Raw genomic sequence first — 22,331 nt, 5'->3', positions numbered from 1 at the left:
CAGTGGGTGGTTAAGCCACTCTGCCTTAACCACAGTTTTTAGATAATGGGCTAGAGCAATGAACTGAATCATTGCCCCAGGTGAAGGAAGGTCTAGATATGCCACAGTTTTAAGAGTTTGTTTTATTATGTCAATTTGGTGGCCTCATTAATAAATAAAGTTCTGGATATCACTCAAGTCTTAATGCAAAAAATTGAACTTTTTAATCCAGTAGTACAACGTTTCTGCTAACAGCCTTTCTCAAGCACAGGTTGGCTGTTAAATAAGGGCCAGTTGGACGGTACCCTTTTTGGACCTGCACTGTGCATACCATCCCCTTGGCTTTGGAGGCTTTCCACTCTCCCTTTTTGGTGGCCTCATTGGAAATTTATTAAAGGTGTATTCCAGTCTACAGCATTTTAAACATACCCCACCGATCACCAGTTCTGGTCTCCCATTCCCCTCAGCCATAGGACGGGGCTAGGAAAAGTTTCAATTAAGTGGAGGCCATGCATGCTCCGATTAAAGTCTATGGGGCTGCCGGAAACAACCGAGAACAGCGCTTGGCCAAGTACATTTATACAGGTCACAGAAGTTCAAAGTGACTTCTGATAACTTATAGCAAGAAGTACATTATTTACTGTAATTCACATCTGGATCCCTCCTGACATTTGATGTACAACTACATCATAGCCAGGAAGGGTGAATATGGAGTAGGCTCATGGGCTGTATGCTACACTAGAAACTTCATCGGAGATAACTATGATCCTGGCCGTTAGGTCAATAGGTAACACAGGATCTAAGCGGGGGGCGAAAACCTCCGTCAGTCCACCTGCCCCACAGGACGTGCAGATGGTTGTCATGGCAGTCTGGGGCCTACTAACAGCCCCCAGGTCTGCCATCTTTGAGTTCCTATAAAGCCCTCAAATAAAATAAGATACAATGGTACCAGCAATAAAACGATTGCCTATTCAAGTCCACTAGGGGGACTAAAAGAAAAAGGCAAAAGAAAAAGTTAAATAAAGTTCTTTTTTATATACAAAAAAAATAAAAATATTAAAAGTACAACATTTAGTATTGCTACGTCTGCAAAATTACAAACTATTACAATACAACATTTACTTAACTGGAACAGTGAGCACTGTAAAATAATTAATTAAGAATGCCAAAATTGCTGTTTTTTGGACACCTCACCTCCCCAAAAATTTTTGTAAACAGTGATAAAATAGTTGAATGCACCCAAATATGATAATTTTAAATGCTACAACTCGCCCTGCAAAAAAAACTATCCCTCCTACAGCTCAATAAACTAAAAAATTTAAAGTTATGGTGACACAAAACAAATATATATTGTTTTCTTTGTAAAAGTAGTAAAACAAAAAAAACTATGTCAAATTTGGTATGTCTGCAATTGTATTAATCCACAGAATAAAGTTATCATGTGATTTTTACCACACAGTGAACGCCATTAACCCCTTAAGGTCATGGCCAATTTTGGCCTTTAGGACAGAACAATTTTTTTAGATTTCACTCTTTGCTTCCTGGCGCTCATAACTTTTTTATTTTTTGGTACAAATACATTATCGTTTGATTTATATAATTATTTTATTTTGCCGATAATGCAGAAAAAAGAACGTTCCGCTGCAGTATTTTTTTTTTTTCACAAAATACATCGATCATCATGTATAATGTTATACATTTGCTGTACAGGTTGTTACGGTTGTGGCGACACCAAATATGTCTATATTATTTCATGCTTTGTAAATAATTTTTTAAAAAGTTTTATTAATTTTAAAAAATGTGTATTTCTGTGTATTTTTTTTACTACTTTTCTTTTATTTAACATTACTTTTTTTTTTAATCCCATGTAGGGATTTTTCATTTAGATTTTTTAATTGTAATGCACTGGCATATATGTATATGCCAGTACATTAGCCTGTGTACTGATACACAGAATGTCATACAAGGCATGTTCCTCGACCTCATCACAGGGATTTTCTGTGATGCGATCAAAGGGCAGTCCCCCTTCTCCTATTCACTTTGAATGGCGCGATCAGCTCTGAATGCGGCATTCAAGGGGTTAACCACAGAGAGAAGCTATTTCTCTTCTCTATGTCATTAGATCAGGGCTGTGGCTGTATATTACAGCCGTTGCCCCGATCCTGATCGCACGCACACTGGCTGTCACACAGGATGAGAATGCTCGTCCTAATACGGCAACATCCGCCGCTCAGTACAAGTATTCTCGTCCGTTGTCGGCAACCAGTTCAAACAAAACAAGAAACAATGGTTGAATCTCTTTTTTTGGCATGCTGCAAATTTAAAAAACTGCACCGCATTTTAAATTCTGAGCGTTTTTTCCACTCAGCATTTATGCAGAGTGTGGACGAGATTTGTTCAAATCTCATCCACTTCGCTGTTAGGGCACGTTCAGACGTGGCTTAATTTTTCCGCTGCAAATGTTGGTGCAGATTTGGGGCAATTACGAAACGAATCTGCAGCAACATTTGCATATTTGACAGGTAATTCAGACATTGCAGATATCACAGCGGACTTGCCACAGATTTCAGTTTTTGCATTGCAAAGGCTGAAATACGCAGTGAAATTCCGCTTCGTCTCCGCAATGGAAAGTGCATGCTGCGGAGGGAAAAATCTGCACTGCAGCCTAATTTCCGCACAGTTATTTTCTGCAACGTCTGAACTAACTTTCCTAAAAATGTATGAAAGTGTGAATGTGCTCTTACTGTATTATGCTGCGGGAAAATCTGCAGTATTTACGCTACGTGTGAACTGACCCTTAACATGAACTGCTGACGCTCTTATTTCTTTTCATAAGAGAACCTGATGAAGTTACTTTCTGCAGAAGAGATATGCAACAGACTAAGGAATGTATCAATAGGGGGTGCTGAGTAAGAAGTTGCACCGGAGACCTAAGGCCCCTCTACCAAATGAAAAGACACCAATATCATAAATGGTACATGGCATGTGGGGGGTTCTGTTACTGATTTTACATTTTACAGGATCTGCAAGTTTTGGCTTTGGATAGGAAAGCAAGAAATGCAACAAAAGGTAAGCAACAACTATATACACGCCAATCATCTCCATATATCCATACAGGTTCTGAGTTCACAATGTAAAGTTTATAGAAATATAATTGAACAATTCCCTTGACCGTGTATTATAAGAGGCAATATATTGCCTGAGCTGCTACAGGGTCTTTTTCAGAAGAGAATGTGGCAGCTTTATGTAATTTACTGTGTATGTCTGTTGATTGACGTGAAGCTCCTGAATCTATTTCTCAAAGAGGTTCCGCAGCATCTGGGACAATGCACCAAACTGACATACTAACATACCCAATATATACTGCATCATACCTACAGTACTTACATACAGTACATATATATATACCCCTATGCTGCTATAAAACCTTTATGTTTCTTCTCTAAAGATGCTTTGATGTGTTATAAGGTAGAGAAAATTCATGCTGCTGCTGCAGAACTTTATTGACTAATAGAGAGATTAATGTCAATCAATCAATCAATCAATCAATCAATCAATCAATCAATCAATCAATCAATCAATCAATCAATCAATCGACTATCCACATCAAATTACGAGCTTTCCTCCTCCTATTATGAAAGAGGTTTTAAATTAAAGGGGTTTTCTCATCAGAGACATTTATGACATATCCACAGGATATGTCATAAATGTCAGATAGATGCGGGTCAGATAGATGCGGGTCAGATAGATGCGGGTCAGATAGATGCGGGTCACATAGATGCAGGTCCCCGTGAGCTACGCTGATTCCTAATTCATGGTCGGAATTCACTTGCTTCTGGTGCAACACAGAGCGGCAGAATGGGGTTTAGGGGGCCCCGTTCTAGGAATAGGTGCAGGTCCCAGAGGTGGATCCCGCATCTATCTGACATTTGTGACATGTCCTGTGAATATGTCATAAATGTCTCTCATGGGAAAACCCCTCTAACTGAGCCTATGTGCTTTGCTATACTTTTTAACACACTACTCAGATACTGCAGAACCTCTTTGGCATGAAATTATTGCCATGAATGGCACCTGTATTCTGCTGATGGTTCCTGCCAAGAAATGAAGGGGAATTTGAAATTCTGCAAAGTCCTGGACCTGTAGGTTAATAAGAGTTCACTGCTGCTTGTTCAGGGCAGACATATAGGTCAGTCTCTGAAGCTGCAGCCACGGGCTTTTCTGCTCTTGGGGACTGAATTGCAGCAGAAGATTTTTCTACACATTTCAAGCACATCCTATGGTCATTTCCATTATATTGATTTGTGCAACATCAGAGAAGCTCATTAAAATTAGGAACAAGGACAATCCTTTAGTAGATGGGATCCATGTATGGAATCTCCCTACCTCATGTGATTTCCTGCATACTTATTCTACGTATTCAATAAATATGGTGTGAGTTATCCTTTGTAAACGTCTGCTTTAGGCTGGATTCACACGAGCATGTTCGGACTGTAAAGGACGGAACGTATTTTGGCCGCACGTCCCGGACCGAACACACTGCAGGGAGCCGGGCTCCAAGCATCATAGTTATGTACGACGCTAGGAGTCCCTGCCTCGCTGAGGGACAACTGTCCCGTACTGTAATCATGTTTTCATTCCGGGACAGTAGTTCCACGGAGAGGCGGGGACTCCTAGCATCGTACATAACTATGATTCTAGGAGCCCGGCTCCCTGCACTTTGTTCGGTCCGGGACGTGCGACTAAAATACGTTCCGTCCTTTACGGACCGAACATGCTCGTGTGAATCCAGCCTTACTATCTGGCTGTCTATGGAAGGAATTACTGCTTGCCTAGTGATATAAGTATCAGGACAACCATTCTTTTCAGATTTGAAATAAAAATGTAGACTTGAGGGTGAGTTCCAGTTAGGCTTCATTCACATCTGCATCGGGACTACGTTCATGGGTTTCGTCTGAGCTTTCCGTCAGGGGAACCCAATTGCATCACCATTGATTTCAATGATGACGGATTCGGTGCAAATGGTTTCCGTTTGGCCCCGTTGTGTAAGGGTTCTGTCGTTTTGACTAATCAATACCATAGTCGACTACGCTATTCATTCTGTCAAAACGACAGAACCCTTGCACAACAGTGAGAAACGGAAATCATCTGCACCGGATCCGTCACCATTGAAATCAATAGTGATGCAAACGGAAACCTACGGTTTCCATTTGTTTCAGTTTGGGTTCCGTTAATGGATTTCCCTGACGGAAAAGTCCGACGGAACCCATGAACAAAGTCCCGATGCAGCTGTGAACGAAGCCTCACCTGTAATTCACCCTCTGCCCAGATATACTTGGCAGGAGGTAGTTATATAACGCCGATCTTTCAGTTAATGGAGCTGTTGCACTTCATATCTGTATGCGATTTTCATGGAGGTTTATATTCTAAAAAAAATATGTGGCTTGAATGGTAAACACTTGCTCTGATCTTTGAGATGAGGGCAGCAAGATGGTCAAGTTTGTGGTAGGTGCCAGTGTATACTAGTATGTCTCTTCCACATAAGCAGGATCCATTTATAGATCCATAAGCACCTGTTTAGGACCACAGCTTCAGGGGAGACCTGTATGGACACTTGCATTAGGCCCTATTTCTGTATCCTATGACTTTGGCAGATGCATGTCAGCCCCCTCCCCTCCCCACTATCTTTTCCTTCATCCTGCAGCGACTGTCCCAGAGACCGACGCTCGGGAACCACATTGTACCATATAGAAAATTAGACGTGCTCTGGTAATATTGAAATAAAATTATTTTATCTCAAAAGTAAATGAGGACAAAAAAAAGAACTTGCCATCCCCACGTTTTACTGTTAAACAAGTGCCGTAACCCGTCATATTGAGATAGTCATTTTTTGCTACTTTAAATGGAAAGAAAGGGTTCAAAATGCCAATGAACCCCCCCAAATGAGAGAATCACAATCTAGACGTACAGAAAATAAAATGTAAATATCAAGTTTAGCAGAGTTTGGATCCGACTATTTGGAAATAGAGGTTTGTCGTCCATAAACATATCAGTAAGGTCGGGTGGGGGGGATGACATTTGTCCGTCGTAATATCTGTATACTGCTGGGTGCACCACATGCCAGTTAAGCTGCCAGGGACTGGCAGGATTGAAGGCAGCTTGCATAGCTGGGTCCGTAGATGCAGTGTTCATTTCCCACCCCCCCCTCCTCCACTCCCACATCAGCCTCAGTGTCAGCAGCAGCAGCGATATCCAGACAAGTAGCTGCCGCCTGCACTCAGAACAGACCACGCAGGCAAGAAGTGACTCCCGCTCTAAATCCCGCGACCACCGAGCTGCACGAGTCATTTAGCCGGGGTGGGAGGAGGTAACTAGGTTGCCTAAAAGTTGGGGAGGGGGGACTTGTCCCCCCTGTCCCTTCCATTGTTTGCTCGTATGTCTGTAGCAAGCGAGCACTGCTCCTTTTTGATGTTGTACTGAGCTATGCGCATGCGCGGCACTTCAGAATTACTGCACTGGTCACAATAAGTTGGATGCCTTCTGCTCTTCACCTAAATCATATCAAAAAGCTAAAGGGATGTGGAGAATCAAGAGAAAAGGTTACGTCGGGATCTGGTCACTCCAAGTTATAATTGCAATGGTCTGTGCACAGAGGTAAGTGATTTCAGCTCTGGGGGGCATTCACTTTAAATGGAGCATCGTGTTACTGGGATGACATGTATATTGTTTTGTGTTTACCCTGTTTTAGTGCCAATGATCCCAGCAATATGTCACTGGTTAAGGAGACCGTTGATAGACTCCTGAAAGGCTATGACATCCGTCTGAGGCCAGATTTTGGAGGTAAATTGCCGGAATGAAGCTGCTGTCATAGTTTTTATTCTGAATTTTTGGTGCAGGTGCAATGATAATGCTGATTTATACATCCAAGTGAAGCAAACTTGAATCATTCCCATCCACCGCACTGGTATTCTATATATATTCTATATACACTATATCATCCTTCTTATCTCAATGGAAGGATGTCCAATGCATTGTATATTGTTATTAATATTTCATCAGATCATAACATCTAATCATAACTAAACTGCCTAGATTGCCTAGACCAGCCTGCTAACTATAGACATTGCCTCCAGCTTCCAGCACTGAGACACATGCATTAGTGTTAATACAGCATTGTAATATTATTATATCAGCCTGTACTTTGCAGGAGTTTCAATGCAGCCGTAATATGGCCATAAATAGAGTGTAAGCAAATGGACTAAATTGTCAATATGAATGCCATAAAGTAAAATAAATAAATATATATAAACATATACAAACATAAATAAATAAATATATAAAAATATATATTTATAAATATATATATATATATATATATACATAAATAAATATATAAATATATATATTTATAAATATATATATATATATATATATATATATATATACATAAATAAATATATAAATATATATATATATATTTATATATTTACATATATATATTGTTTTATATAACTATTTGTGTATTTTAATTCTTAATGTCCAAATAGAGGTTTGCATGCCCATAAGATAGAGTGAGCGGCAGTGGCACATTCCTTAATCAATAGCTTTGGCAGACATGAAGGAGTTAAGTTCTTAGAGTTCTCACTGTGGACCTTACTGTTGGCTTACAGGTCCTCCTGTGGCCGTCGGCATGAACATAGATATCGCTAGTATAGACATGGTGTCAGAAGTCAACATGGTAAGTCATTTTTTATATCTATGGGAAGGAGGGTAGAAGTGCTTTTTTGGGATGGGAATATTTGAGTGAATCATCTGTGACCAATATAGTTGTCCCCTATTTCTGGAATTGTTCCGGATACAGATGTCAAATATGGTGTATTGGAACAGTGTTGAGTACAGCTGACTAAAGCTTTCCTAATACATATCAATGTCCCTTTGGACAGCAGGGGACGTCATGACTGCACTGGCTTATTTTTATGTAATATATTAATTCATCAAAGTTTATCTGAGCTCATATTGACAGTCATATAATATAGTCACCAGAGATGGGGGGGATCGATCTGCCAGGTTTGAGATTGGCAGTGGATCGGGCTGATTCACCTCCTGGAGAATTTTCTAACGATTTGCTCATCTCCGACAGTTACGTTCAGTGTATTGTAGCTTGTGACCACTTAGTTGAAATTCAAGAAGCAGCTTTTGACTTGCTGACTTCATGCAACAGCATCCCCTGCTGACACATGTGTTCCACTGCAGATCGTAGACAAATTAGCTTTCAATCCATGTCCCTAAATTCACACGTATCCTAAATACTGCAGAATTTCCGTACGGAATTTCCGTGCGGAAATTCCGCAACGTGTTACAGTAGCGGGAAATTACATGAGCTTCAAACAAATCCTATCCACACGCTGCGGAAACATTTCGCAGAAAAGTAATGCATGAACTGGCCTGCGGTGCGGATTCCTAATCTGCAGCGTGACAATTTCTCTTGTGAAAATTCCGGGGAAACTTTATATATTTTTTTTTAGACTTTATAAAGTTCTTTATTGAATGTTTAATATAAAAACTGTTACTCTATTTTTTTAGCCTTACTTTGGGTAACTACAGGCAGTTGTGCAATATCTAAGTTACAGATTGAGGAGCACCATTTTACATTTGAGTGAAGAATAATCGCTATTGTATATCACATAGGTACTAATCTCAGTGTGCAGTATGATTTATCATTTAACCTCTTAATTGCTGAACAAGAATACCGTTTTCCCCTATCTATACATTCATGTGCTATGTCTCCTACACAAAAAATGGATTACATAGAAATTCTCATTAAGGTTGGACATATATATTTACATGCATAAGTTCAAAAAGAGATAGATAGATGATAGATAGATAGATAGATAGATAGATAGATAGATATCAGATAGATAGATAGATAGATAGATAGATAGATAGATAGATAGATAGATAGATAGATAGATAGATAGATAGATAGATAGATAGATAGATAGATAGATGTTAGATAGATATCAGATAGATAGATAGATAGATAGATAGATAGATAGATAGATAGATAGATAGATAGATAGATAGATAGATGTTAGATAGATAGATAGATAGATAGATAGATAGATAGATAGATAGATAGATAGATAGATAGATATCAGATAGATAGATAGCTAGATAGATATGAGATAGATAGATATGAGATAGATAGATAGATAGATAGATAGATAGATAGATAGATAGATAGATAGATAGATAGATAGATAGATAGATAGATAGATAGATAGATAGATAGATAGATAGATATGAGATAGATAGATAGATAGATAGATAGATAGATAGATAGATAGATAGATAGATACATCGATAATATATAGATGATAGATAGATATATAGATAGATAATAGATAGATAATAGATAGATAGATAAGATAGATAGATAGATAGATAGATATGAGAGAGATAGATAGATGAAAGATAGAGAGAGAGATAGATAGATAGATAGATACTGTACAGACTAAGTCCTGACATCAATTTCCCCTGTAGTTGGCATTGCATTAAATATTTTGTATTGTATTTTGCTTCATATATGTTCCCTTGTTTTGATAATGATTATAATGTGTTGTATTTAAGATACTTTTATGTGATATTTTATTATATTCGGAACACTCAATTTCCTTCCTCTTATAGCGCACATGTGATTAACAAATGTTCTCTAATGTGTTTTCATGCATGATAACAATTTCTGATTGATTTCCTGGAGATTTCACAGATCATGTGATGTCATTTGTTCTTTCCTGGAGATTTCATTCCGGTGCTAAAACAGAAATACCCACTAAACATAACAATTGTTGCCAAACAAACCATATCGCTGCACATAATTGTAGAAAACCATTGGTAAACAATGTCTCCCACGATGGTTTGCCCTTCATTCTTTCAAAGTGCAGCATTTAAAAAAAAGGGGCTTACCTAATACTTCATTCTTCAGCACTAACCATATTGTGTTTGAAGTGCAGGGTGTAGAATATGCACCAGCACCCCTTCTGTACTATAGTAAGTGACACCACCGGAAATCCATAGGAGCATGGAGATCTAGCGATGTCACCCGCTGGAGGCAGTGCCTGTGGCCAGGAAACCACCCAAGCAAGCACATGCAAAAATTATTTCCTTTATTATTTATTGCAATGGAAATATCTGGGAATGTCCTGTGATCACTGACGATCAAAAAATAGAGTTAGATCATACTCTTTTTAGAATTTATTTGATACTGGTAATTGAAACAAACATATGGGTTGTTCAGAATGCAACTACAATCAGCTGGCATTACCAGGGGAAGATTTTGTCAGCCATATATTTCCTCTGCAGTATAAATGTAGTATTAGGTCCCCTGCACATGACCATAGATTTTGTCCGTAAATTACGGACCCATTAATTTCTATGGCCGACGGGCACCTTCCCGTATATTTACGGGAAGGTCTCTGTGCTGTAGAAAGGCTCAGCAGCAGATAGGACATCTCCTATCTTTTCCTTTTTACGGACCGTGCACCCATACTTTATATGGAAACACGGCCCGCAAATGCGCCCGTAATCTTGGACTTTGATTACAGGCACGATCGTGTGCATGGGGCCTTACATGGCGCTATTCCAATGAATGAGCAACCATTTAATACACTGCACTGAGTCCTTTAGAGCGGAAGACACTCTTTCTTCTGGCTTTCTGCTCTAGCTTATAAAGGAACGAGGTCCTTAATGGGCACCCACATGACCCATCCAAATGCCCATGTAGTAAATTATAATTGTAATTATACAGTGTAAAGTAAGTAGCACAAAGGAGGACAGTATTATGTTACAAATGGATTTGGATAGTTGGAAGCTTGGGCAGAGAAGTGGGAAATGAGGTATAACACTAATAGGTTATGCACTTGGGACGGGAATGCATGCCAACAGTATCTACTTAATGGGAAACCTTTGGGTAAAACTTACATGAAAAAGGCCTTAGGAATATTAGTTGACAGTAAACGTAACTGTAACAGCCAGTATCAGGCAGCTGCGGCCAAGCAAAATAAGATAATGGGGTGCATGATGGGCATGACGAGAACATAGTTCTACCACTTTATAAATTACTGGTCCGACCGCATATATAATATTGTGAACAGTTTTAGGCACAAGTCAACATAGTAGAGCTTCAGCAAGTTCATAGGTGGGCAACTGAAGTAATAAATAGAATAGAGGGACTGCAGTAGCCAGAAATATTATCAAAATTGAGTTGAGTCTAGTGGAAAGAAGGTTTCTCCACCAATATAAAAGGGGGTTTCTTTACTGTAAGATCAGTAAGACGATGGAACTCTCTGCCAGAGGACTTTGTCATGGTGAATTCAGTAAGGCCCCAGGCACACGGCCGTAAAAATCGTCCGTAATTGCAGACCGCAAATACGGTCCGCAATTACGGACCCATTCATTTCTATTGTCCACGAACACCTTCCCGTTTATTTACGGGAATTTGTCCGGGTGTACCGCAAAATATAGGACAAAGTATAGAAGCACGGGCCGAGAATGTGGTCGGCTGTTGGCGGCCGGCCATGCCCGTAATCAAGGCCCGTGATTACGGGCACAGCCGTGTGCATGGGGCCTTAAAGTGTGAAAAGGGGCCTGGATGCCTTTCTTGAAAGCAAAAATATTATAAGTTATGGGTGCTAGATTACGGTAGATGGGCCATTGATCCATGGATTTATTCTGATTGCCATATTGGAGTCGGGAAGGAAAACTGATGGTAAATTATAAATTTTTTACACTGGTGAATTAAAAAATGGCACATAAAAAGACGCTTCGAACAAAAGTAGTGCAGTGTCACTACTTGAAGCATTTTATGAGCTGATTTTTCCTATTGAAGTCTTTCCCATTGACTCTTTAAAAAGAACGCTCAAAACACGCTTCAAATACGATTGAAAAATGCTGTGAAAATATGCTGGTAAACGCCTGGATTTCAAAGGCTGATTTCTATTGAAACCAGTCTTGTATTTTACAACCTGTAAAATATTATGTGACCTTAGCCTTAGTTTCGTGACGTTTTGCTAATAAAGCCTAAGGCCCTGTTTACACTGAGATTTTTTCTGCCTGCAAAAAAAAACGAGCGTCGCAGATTTTTTCTGCCTCACGTTGATTTCAATGGTAGGTCAGAGGTAGAAACCGCAGCAAGAAAGGACAAGCCACTTTTTTTTTCCCGCAAGCTGCCAAAATCAGCACCAAAAAACTCTGTGTGAACTGGGCCTAACAAAGAATACAGAGAACTCCTAGTCATGAGACCATTGTATTCATAATTGGACCGCTCCCCCCAGCTTTCCCCACCAATCTCACCAGTCACTGGCGAATATTATGTATACATGCAGATAAATGGCGGCCGTCAGTCATTGGTACAATACTATCCTAGAAGAATCTTTTAAAAGTTCTCTTTGGTTACAGTTTGCATAAAAATCTTAATAACATTGTTCCAAATGTGTTGCCATAATTCCAGGGTGAAAATAAGTCCATATTCATCTGACCAGCATTTCATATATGTCTAGGTGGCAGCTGTTAGTGGGATTACATTCTGCAAACTATAGATGGAGAATACCACACATTTTTGTTTTAGGCCTTAGTAGAACAGTATTCAAGGTATTTATATTTTTGGGCTAAAATGTCACGGAAGGCTTAAAGAAGACCTGTCACTTGGTCATATAAGTTGAACTGGTTTACTGACCTAAATAGCGCTGTCTCCCTGATTCCAGCACTGTTTTTATTTTTTTTCTGGACCCCCTTGTTTCAGAAATATGGCCCACTGTTGTGTTGGCTCCCTATATGCGAATTTGTGTAGTTAGTCAAAGGGGTGGAGCTAGCGTCCCTGCCTCTAATGTTGACCAATCGGCACGAGGCAGCTTGAGGGTATTTCTCTCCCAGTTGGTTAAAGAGAACCTTTCAACTGCCCATACATGTGTAGCTGAGTGCATCATGTAATGGGCAGGGCTGTACAAACCCTGTCTCACTATAATTTTTTTTCCGTTATTTAGATATCGGTACTTTTATATTTGGCACACAATATTGAAATAACCCCATGAACTGTCAATGGGGCATGTAATTGGCAAGGGGGCGTGTAACATCGCTGTGACACTGTCCAATCAGCTACGGACAGTGTCACAGCAAGAGCTGGAGAGAGGAGCAGAAGAGGAGAAGAAGGATGTGAATTCTCCTTCTTCTGTTCCATGGTGGCGGGAGTATCTACGGTAGCGGCATCAGAGCGCGCCTGCTCTCACTCATTTTTCAGCTCTCGGCAGACAAGGATAAGACAGTGTGATCTCTCGCCAGAGATCACACAGTCTTGTTCACCTTGTCTGCCGAGAACTCTAGAGTGAGAGCGTGCGCGTGCACGCTCTCCTCTCTCCAGATCTTGCTGTGACACTGTTGGAAGCTGATTGGACAGTGTCACAGCAATGTTACACGTCCCCATGCCAATTACATGCCCCATTCACAGTTCAGGGGGTTGTTTAAATATCCAAATATAACGGCACAGATATCTAAATAACGCAGGAGGATAGGAAAAATGTTTAAAGTGCCCCAGGGTTTGTGAAGCCCTGCCTATTACATGCTGCACTCAGCTGCACATGTATGGGCAGGTGAAAGGTTCTCTTTAACTACAGCAAAGTAGCATATAGAGAGCCAACACAACAGTGGGCCATATCGCTGGAAGGAGGGGGTCCAGGGAAATAAAAGGAACAGCGCTGGTATCAGGAAGACAACACTATTCAGGTCATTAACATGTTCAACATATATGACCTAGTGACAGGTCCTCTTTAACTGCTTCAGAAATGATAATGACGTATGTAGTACTATGCATATTAATCATATGAAATATCTTTTTACAATTTTACGATTGTTTACGCAGCACGGGCATGGACAGCTTAGGGCCTTTATTTGCACAACGGGAGGATGATATCAAGATAAGTGATGATGTCACAAGCATAATTTACAGTTTATTTCCTTTTGAGATTTATTTTCTATAACGCGGCTAAACCCTTTAATATTTTTATTTAATTAGGCTGTAGCAATCATTGAGAGAATCATTAAATGGTTATCTTTCCTATTTTACAGCATTGCATGTAAGAAAAAAACCTTTATTGGCAATGTGGCAAATATTTACTATGTAGGTAGGTCTAGGAACTAACTTTCCGTTCATCTAGGCAGCATCATTGGGGATATGTTACATTTATTCATCATTTTTGCCCTTTACCTAGGATTTGTTACTATAGTTTAAAACTACAGTTTTACTATGAAGACTCTTCGGTCCCATATAGACAATGGGATTCAGATTCAGCCCGGCCCATTAGGTCATGCAATATGTGTTGTCAGTGTAGAGATCACTTTTTGCTCCACTGCCAGCTATTTATTTCACACAGATCCTGTTTATTTGGAACTATTCCTAGCTGCAATAAAAAAAAATAGACATCAAGAATTAGAAAGACTAAAGTTCATAAAACGATATTGAGCTCACAAGACTTCTAGAGGTTGCAAAGACCACATAGTACTAACAGAGATTAGATTTTCGAATGACAACCAGGTAATGAACGTTTTAGACCATTGACTAGAAGGGCCGGATGCTAACAGTACCACTCACCAGTTTAAGAAAACTCAATATGCAACATATACAAGATCAGGGAAGAGATGCTTTGTTTTTTTTGTTGTTTTACTTCCACCGGTAAATATTTCACTGACAAGCAGGCAGATGCTGAAGTAGCATTGGCCTCCTGGACCAAACATTGAATATCCCTATAGATTAATACAGCTAGCATAAGGTGGGTAGAGTAGTGGTGGAAAGACTGGCCCACCAGAGCAACAGAGGATCCTCCGGCGGGCCAGCCTCTGACACAATAATGTCAATCCTTTGGCGCTAGGGTTTATTTCTTATTTGTTGATTCATAAATAACCATTAGACTTTACTCATTCTATGTACTGTGTGTGCAATAATAACAACAACAACCTTTTCAATGTAGTTACGGTTGACATGGAGGTTATCAGAGTCATACCCACCGGTGGGCCAAGGAGCCCAAGTCCAACACTGTCCCCATCCCAAAACCAATCTTGCGAAATATTGTTCTTTTGGTATTTGTCAGCAGTACACAGAGGGTTCATTTAGGTTATTTATAATGGATTAGTATCATATCAAGTAGGTTGAGATGTTGGGTATGTGATCTACTTTTTAACCAGTTTGTTTACTTTTTAATTTGCATATTACATTTCATTACTTTTAAAATGTCAATGAAATTTAATTGTGTACTACAGGGTGGGCCATTTATATGGACACACCTAAATAAAATGGGAATGGTTGGTGATATTAACTTCCTGTTTGTGGCACATTAGTATATGGGAGGGGGGAAACTTTTCAAGCTGGGTGTTGACCATTTTGAAGTCGGCCATTTTGTATCCAACTTTAGTTTTTTCAATGGGAAGAGGGTCATGTGATACATCAAACTTATCGAGAATTTCACAAGAAAAACAATGGTGTGCTTGGTTTTAACGTTACTTTATTCTTTCATGAGTTATTTACAAGTTTCTGACCACTTATAAAATGTGTTCAAAGTGCTGCCCATTGTGTTGGATTGTCAATGCAACCCTCTTCTCCCACTCTTCACACACTGATAGCAACACCGCAGAAGAAATGCCTCCCGATCTGACCCCCTTAGACTTTTATCTTTGGGGTCATCTGAAGGCAATTGTCTATGATGTGAAGATACGAGATGTGCAGCAACTGAAACTACGGATACTGGAAGCCTGTCCTAGCATTTCTTCATAAACGTGTAAATAAATCATGAAAGAATAAAGTAATGTTAAAACCAAGCACACCATTGTTTTTCTTGTGAAATTCTCGATAAGTTTGATGTGTCACATGACACTCTTCCCATTGAAAAAACTAAAGTTGGATACAAAATGGCCAACTTCAAAATGGCTGCCATGGTCAACACCCAGCTTGAAAAGTTTCCCCCCTCCCATATACTAATGTGCCACAAACAGGAAGTTAATATCACCAACCATTCCCATTTTATTTAGGTGCATCCATATAAATGGCCCACCCTGTATATTTATTTGCATTGTGCACAGAGAAATAAGTATTTGATCCCTTTGGCAAACAAGACTTAATACTTGGTGGCAAAACCCTTGTTGGCAAGCACAGCAGTCAGACATTTTTGGAGTTGATGATGAGGTTTGCACACATGTTAGATGGAATTTTGCCAACTCCTCTTTGCAGATCATCTGTAAAGCATTAAGATTTCGAGGCTGTCGCTTGGCAACTCGGATCTTCAGCTCCCTCCATAAGTTTTTGATGGGATTAAGGTCTGGAGATTGGCTAGGCCACTCCATGACCTTAATGTGCTTCTTTTTGAGCCGCTCCTTTGTTGCCTTGGCTGTATGTTTCGGGTCATTGTCGTGCTGGAAGACCCAGCCACTAGCCATTTTTAATGTCCTGGTGGAGGGAAGGAGGTTGTCACTCAGGATTTGACGGTACATGGCTCCATCCATTCTCCCATTGATGCGGTGAAGTAGTCCTGTGCCCTTAGCAGAGAAACACCCCCAAAACATAATGTTTCCACCTCCATGCTTGACAGTGGGGACGGTGTTCTTTGGGTCATAGGCAGCATTTCTCTTCCTCCAAAAACGGCGAGTTGAGTTAATGCCAAAAAGCTCCATTTTAGTCTTATCTGACCACAGCACCTTCTCCCAATCACTCTCAGAATCATCCAGATGTTCATTTGCAAACTTCAGACGGGCCTGTACATGTGCCTTCTGGAGCAGGGGGACCTTGCGGGCACTGCAGGATTTTTATCCATTACAGCGTAATGTGTTACCAATGGTTTTCTTGGTGACTGTGGTCCCAGCTGCCTTGAGATCATTAACAAGTTCCCCCGTGTAGTTTTCGGCTGAGCTCTCACCTTCCTCAGGATCAAGGATACCCCACGAGGTGAGATTTTGCATGGAGCCCCAGATCGATGTCGATTGACAGTCATTTTGTATGTCTTCCATTTTCTTACTATTGCACCAACAGTTGTCTCCTTCTCACCCAGCGTCTTACTTATGGTTTTGTAGCCCATTCCAGCCTTGTGCAGGTCTATGATCTTGTCCCTGACATCCTTAGAAAGCTCTTTGGTCTTGCCCATGTTGTAGAGGTTAGAGTCAGACTGATTCATTGAGTCTGTGGACAGGAGTCTTTTATACAGGTGACCATGTAAGACAGCTGTCTTTAATGCAGGCACCAAGTTGATTTGGAGCGTGTAACTGGTCTGGAGGAGGCTGAACTCTTAATGGTTGGTAGGGGATCAAATACTTATTTCTCTGTGCACAATGCAAATAAATATATAGAATTTTGACTATGTGACTTTCTTTTTTTTTTTTTAAATATAATCTATCTCTCACTGGTAAAATTAACCTATCCTAAAAATTCTAGACTGTTCATGACTTTGACAGTGGGCAAACTTACAAAATCAGCAAGGGATCAAATACTTATTTCCTCCACTGTATATATCTATATATATATCTATATATATATATATAGATATGTATATCTCTATCTATATCTATCTATCTATCTATCTATCTATCTATCTATCTATCTATCTATCTATCTATCTATCTATCTATCTATCTATCTATCTATCTATCTATCTATCTATCTATCTATCTATCTATCTATCTATCTATCTAATCTATCTATCTATATATATGTATGTAAAAGACATATTCAATATATGTGAAACAATGTCTATCCTACTAGATAATGCAGTAGAATCCAATGACATAGTTAGTCTATTCTCGGAGTATCATGTTACTATGGTAACAAACATTCAATGCGGTCGTCGCAATGCTGCATATCCTGAAATATCAAGACCATTTTGATATTTTTCTTACATACTTGTCTCTGTGAACACATGTGAAATAGGTGTGACGGTGCTTTGTTTGCTGATCATAGATTTGAAGGTTATATAATCTGTTGTACACCATGATAGTTCCTTATACATGATCAATATTCTATTCTTAAATAAGTAATCAACTGTTTGCAGTTTCCTGACAGGAATAGGCCAAGAAAAAAGAACTAGAAAACAAAAGTGTATGCTTTTTTTTTTTTCCAGGAGCTGCTTCTTAGGAACTAGTAAAGGTGAATAAATGGATATTTATATTATATACTTTTACAGTATCTACTTAAAGCCTAAGGCAGTGATGTCTAACTCTGGCCCTAGAAGCCCTAGAAGAATGCAACTTTATAAGGGGCATCTGCTTTTTCCAGGATAGTTTCTGATTAGGTTTGGTTTTACAGGAAAATTTATTTCTCGTGTCATTTTTTTTGTAGTATAGGAGGAAACTGGAGTCCAGAAATGAATGCAGAGGAAACCCTAGGTCGGAATCTGTGCTGCAAGGCAACATTGGAACCGCTGAGCCTCTATGCAGGAGCGCTTCTGTATGGTGATCTCCCCACCGATAAAGAATAGATAAGCTGTCATGTGACAGCTCCTCTGATTTCTCCAATGTCTTGGAAGCACTATGGCATCTCATAACTTTTGAGGATGGCGTAGATCTATCTATCGGTGCATATGATTTGTGTGTGGGTGTGGATATTTCTGCATGTAAAACAACATATGACTTGTTTATATTGCTATATTTGTGACCTGCATTTCTTCCATAAGATTAAAAATAAAATAAAAAATAGAAATCCAAACTTATCAGCTTGTTATAGGCAAACAAGGACATATAATGGGCTATGTTAGTCAGTGGTGTACAGTATTAGAGTCACAGAGTATATTTGAGTCAGGCCAAAGTCCAAGGGAACCCAATCTCATCATACAGTGTGTTGAACCTTCTGGCTGGCCTGGTGGGTGTGTTGTTATGAAAAAAACATGGCAAAAAGTGCTCCTTTCGTGTGAGTTTATTCCAATTGAGTAGATAAAACCATTAAATGTTATGCTCACCTCATTAGCAAATGTGACATGCACTGTGATGTTGGTGTTCTAGGTGCTCCAGCTTACTAAAAGCTAAGAATGGAGCTACGGATACCTTTTTCTGATCCTTGGGGAGTAAGGGATTGTTCACATCAGCATTGCTCTTCCGTTGAGGGTTTCCGTCTGAGATTTCCATTGGGTTAACCCCTCAATGGAAAGACAAACTGAAACCTTTGCTTTCATTTCCTTCACCATTGATCTCAATGGTGATGGAAGCTTTGCTAAGGTTTCCGTTTGTCACCGTTTGACTAACCCGATGGAAACCTCGGACGGAACCCCTCAGCGGAAGGACTACGCTGATTTGAACACAACAAAATATATGAGGGAGAAAGAAGAGTGACGAGCGGGACTCTCTTATGGTTTAATCAATTTAGGACAATGTTACACTCACCTTAATTGCGTTATATATGGGCGCTGTATAGAGTGTCTGGTTTGTTCCTGTAGGCTGCTGTCCCTGTGGGTTGTTGTACAAGGGTGGCTATTTTCTAGTTCAGGTGCTCTTTTGTAGCGCAGGTCAAGATGCAGACATCTAATGTACATGTTCCAGAATGGCAAGTGATTGGCTCCAAAGTCAGCCCTAAATGGGGCTGTCTGCTAGACCTTTGGGGCTCATTACTTTGTTAGAGCCTAGGACCATCAAAGGATCTTCTACTTCTACTGTCCTACTATGACAGTGCTGCAAGGCAGCATTGCTAAATAACCACTAAGCCACTGTGCTGCCCTATAGCATGATCCTACCACAATGCAGTGCTCCTAATATCATGATGTACCCAGATCTCTTGTTTTATGGCGGTTCTATCTAGATCATGTAGCTGTGGAAAAATTCAACAAACAGAAATAGAAAAAATGTTGGTCCGCTCACCATGCACCTTAAGTGTTTTAGAAACACCACGCTGAAATCCAATTCGGTGCTCAGGACAGATGATCTTTGCGTCGGCAGCAGATGAAGTCATAAGTAATAGTGAAAAAAATGTGTCGTCCAGCAATTAATCCAATAAAATCAAAAGTTTCTTTCATCCATTAAAACAAGATAAAACAATCCTAGGAAGGATGATTACGCGTTTCGAACCAGAGGGTTCTTAGTCATAGGTTCCTAGGATAAATGAAATAAACTTTTGATTTTATTGGCTCAAGTGATGGACGACACATCTTTTTCACAAATTTAGCTGTGGAAATAGACTTTATAGACCAGTGTGAAGAACAATGTATTTGTTGACACCTAAGCCAAGTCAAAGTTGTAAACACTAGCATCCAATTCATATGCCATTGTTATTAACGTTCTGTATGCAACTTTGTATAACATTTTAGAATTTTTGTTGAATCCACTGTTTTTACACACTGTAACCTTGAGGACATGTTTTATAATCGTTGCTGAATAATTAAGTTGAATTACCAACTGAGCAATGTTATGCAATCCATATATAATAACTAATCTGGAAACAGGGAAAGATCTTATTTATATTTCATAAATACCTTCTGCTTGAATTCCTTCCTCTTTTTTATGTAACTGGAGTACATGCTAAAGGCTTTAAACGAGCATAGTGCATGAATATAAAATTATGAATAACTACAAAAATTTTTACGTCCGCCATATTCTGCCGCTCCGAAAATGATGCTTATGATTTCCAACTTGACGGAAGAAAAGCTTCTGTAACTGGTACATAATTTCCATATTGATCCTGAATAATATTTCAAAGAAGCATAAAGATACAAACAATAAATCGAATGTTTTTTTGTTTTTTTTATAAAAAATTATCAAATGACTACTTTCATGGGCGATACAGTAGAATCTGTCACTTTTATGTAACAAAAATGTTGGCATTATGAATACTGTTAAAAAAAACCCGAAAAAAATCATAGCTGTAGATGTGCATGGGTTGTTGTGCAGTCAGAAATGTTATTTCTTACCTGCAAATAATTATCATTAGGCTACCAGAGTATTTGTATAGTATAAGTTCTGTGTCTTCGAATATACATTAACCACTCTGCTCTAACAGATAGAATCAGAGACTACTCCATTCCCAGCCGTTTGACAACTTAGATGCCATGGTCAATAACGACCATGGCATGTAAGCCAATAGAAAAAGCTGTGGGGCCCCCTCTGTCACCCATCACCCCTCTTGCAATGAGTGGTGCTGATGGGTTGTCATGCTCGCGGGGGCCCAATGATGGCCCCAGGTCTGCCATCTTAAAATTAGTTTAAGAATTTTTTTAAGAATATATAATGTATGTAATGATTACAATATGACTTTATTTATCCCACTCAGTGATCCCCATAAAAAGATAAAAAAAATGCCAGAATTGCTGTATTGAGGTCACGTTGCCTCCCCCAAAAATGGAATAAAAAGTGATAAAAAAAAGTCATATATGCCCCAAATTATAACAATACAGCTTAATAATTTGGCAACACAATAAATTGTAGTAGTAAAACGTAAAAAAAATCTCTAAATTTGGTTTTGCCAAATTGTATTGACCTGCAGCATAAAGTGAATATGTTGTTTTTACTGCACGGTGAACATCGTAAAATCAAAATCTAAAAAACAATGGAGGTATTGCTGTTTTTTTTTTACATTCCACGTCACAAAATAATTTATTAAAGTTTCTCAGTACATTATATGGTAAATTAAATTGTGCCATTGAAAATACAAGTCGACGTGCAAAAAGCAAGCTCTCATACGGCTATGTCGACAGAAAAAACGAAAAAGTTATGGTTCTTGGAACACAAGGAGGGAAGAACAAAATAAAAAAAAGGAAAACTGACTGCGTCCTTTTTATTGTTTATTATTTACCCCTTCCCGCCGCAGCCATTTTTCAGAATTTCAATAAAAAAATTTCTTCCCCACATTCCAAAGGCCATAACTTTTAATTTTTTTTGTCAATATAGTCCTTTGAGGGGTTGATTTTTGCGGGACAAGTTGTAGTTTTCATGGCACCAATTATTGTACCATATAATGTACTAGGAAACGGGGAACAAATTATTTGTGGGGTAAAAAATAAAAAAAAAAGAGCTATTGTTTTTGGCGATTCATTTTTACGTAATTCACTGTGCAATTAAAACAACATGTTAACTTCTGTTCTGCAGGTCAATACGATTACGGCGATACCAAATTTATATAGTTTTTTTCTATATTTTACTTCTTTTACAAGGAAAAAACTGAAAAAGGAAATTTATTTTGTGGCGCCAAAATTCTGAGTCATAACTTTTTTACTTTTCTGTCAATTACGTGGCATGAGGGCATATATTTTGTGGGATAAGCTGTTGTTTTTTGGGCAATGGGGTGACCGAAAAATCTGTGATTCTGGCATTTGAATTCTTTTTTTTTTTTTACGGCTGACACCGTG

At 39.1% G+C, this 22,331-nt stretch overlaps 1 protein-coding gene across 2 annotated transcripts in view; it reads left to right on the top strand.

Moving 5' to 3' along the window:
• The first annotated feature begins 6,207 nt into the window (after positions 1 to 6,207).
• GABRB2 (gamma-aminobutyric acid type A receptor subunit beta2) overlaps positions 6,208 to 22,331 on the top strand; it is a 299,227-nt gene continuing 283,103 nt past the window's right edge. For both annotated transcript variants that reach the window (XM_075856302.1, XM_075856301.1), the window contains exons 1-3: positions 6,208 to 6,633; positions 6,728 to 6,819; positions 7,650 to 7,717. In XM_075856302.1, coding sequence (XP_075712417.1) covers positions 6,557 to 6,633; positions 6,728 to 6,819; positions 7,650 to 7,717 — 237 coding nt within the window. In that variant the 5' untranslated portion in view covers positions 6,208 to 6,556. The remainder of the gene's footprint in view (positions 6,634 to 6,727; positions 6,820 to 7,649; positions 7,718 to 22,331) is intronic.

This window comes from Rhinoderma darwinii, chromosome 3, assembly GCF_050947455.1.
Source record: "Rhinoderma darwinii isolate aRhiDar2 chromosome 3, aRhiDar2.hap1, whole genome shotgun sequence".
Classification (NCBI taxonomy): domain Eukaryota; kingdom Metazoa; phylum Chordata; class Amphibia; order Anura; family Rhinodermatidae; genus Rhinoderma; species Rhinoderma darwinii.
The sequence above is the reverse complement of the archived record's forward strand: the minus strand, read 5'-3'. Positions and strand labels throughout refer to the sequence as shown.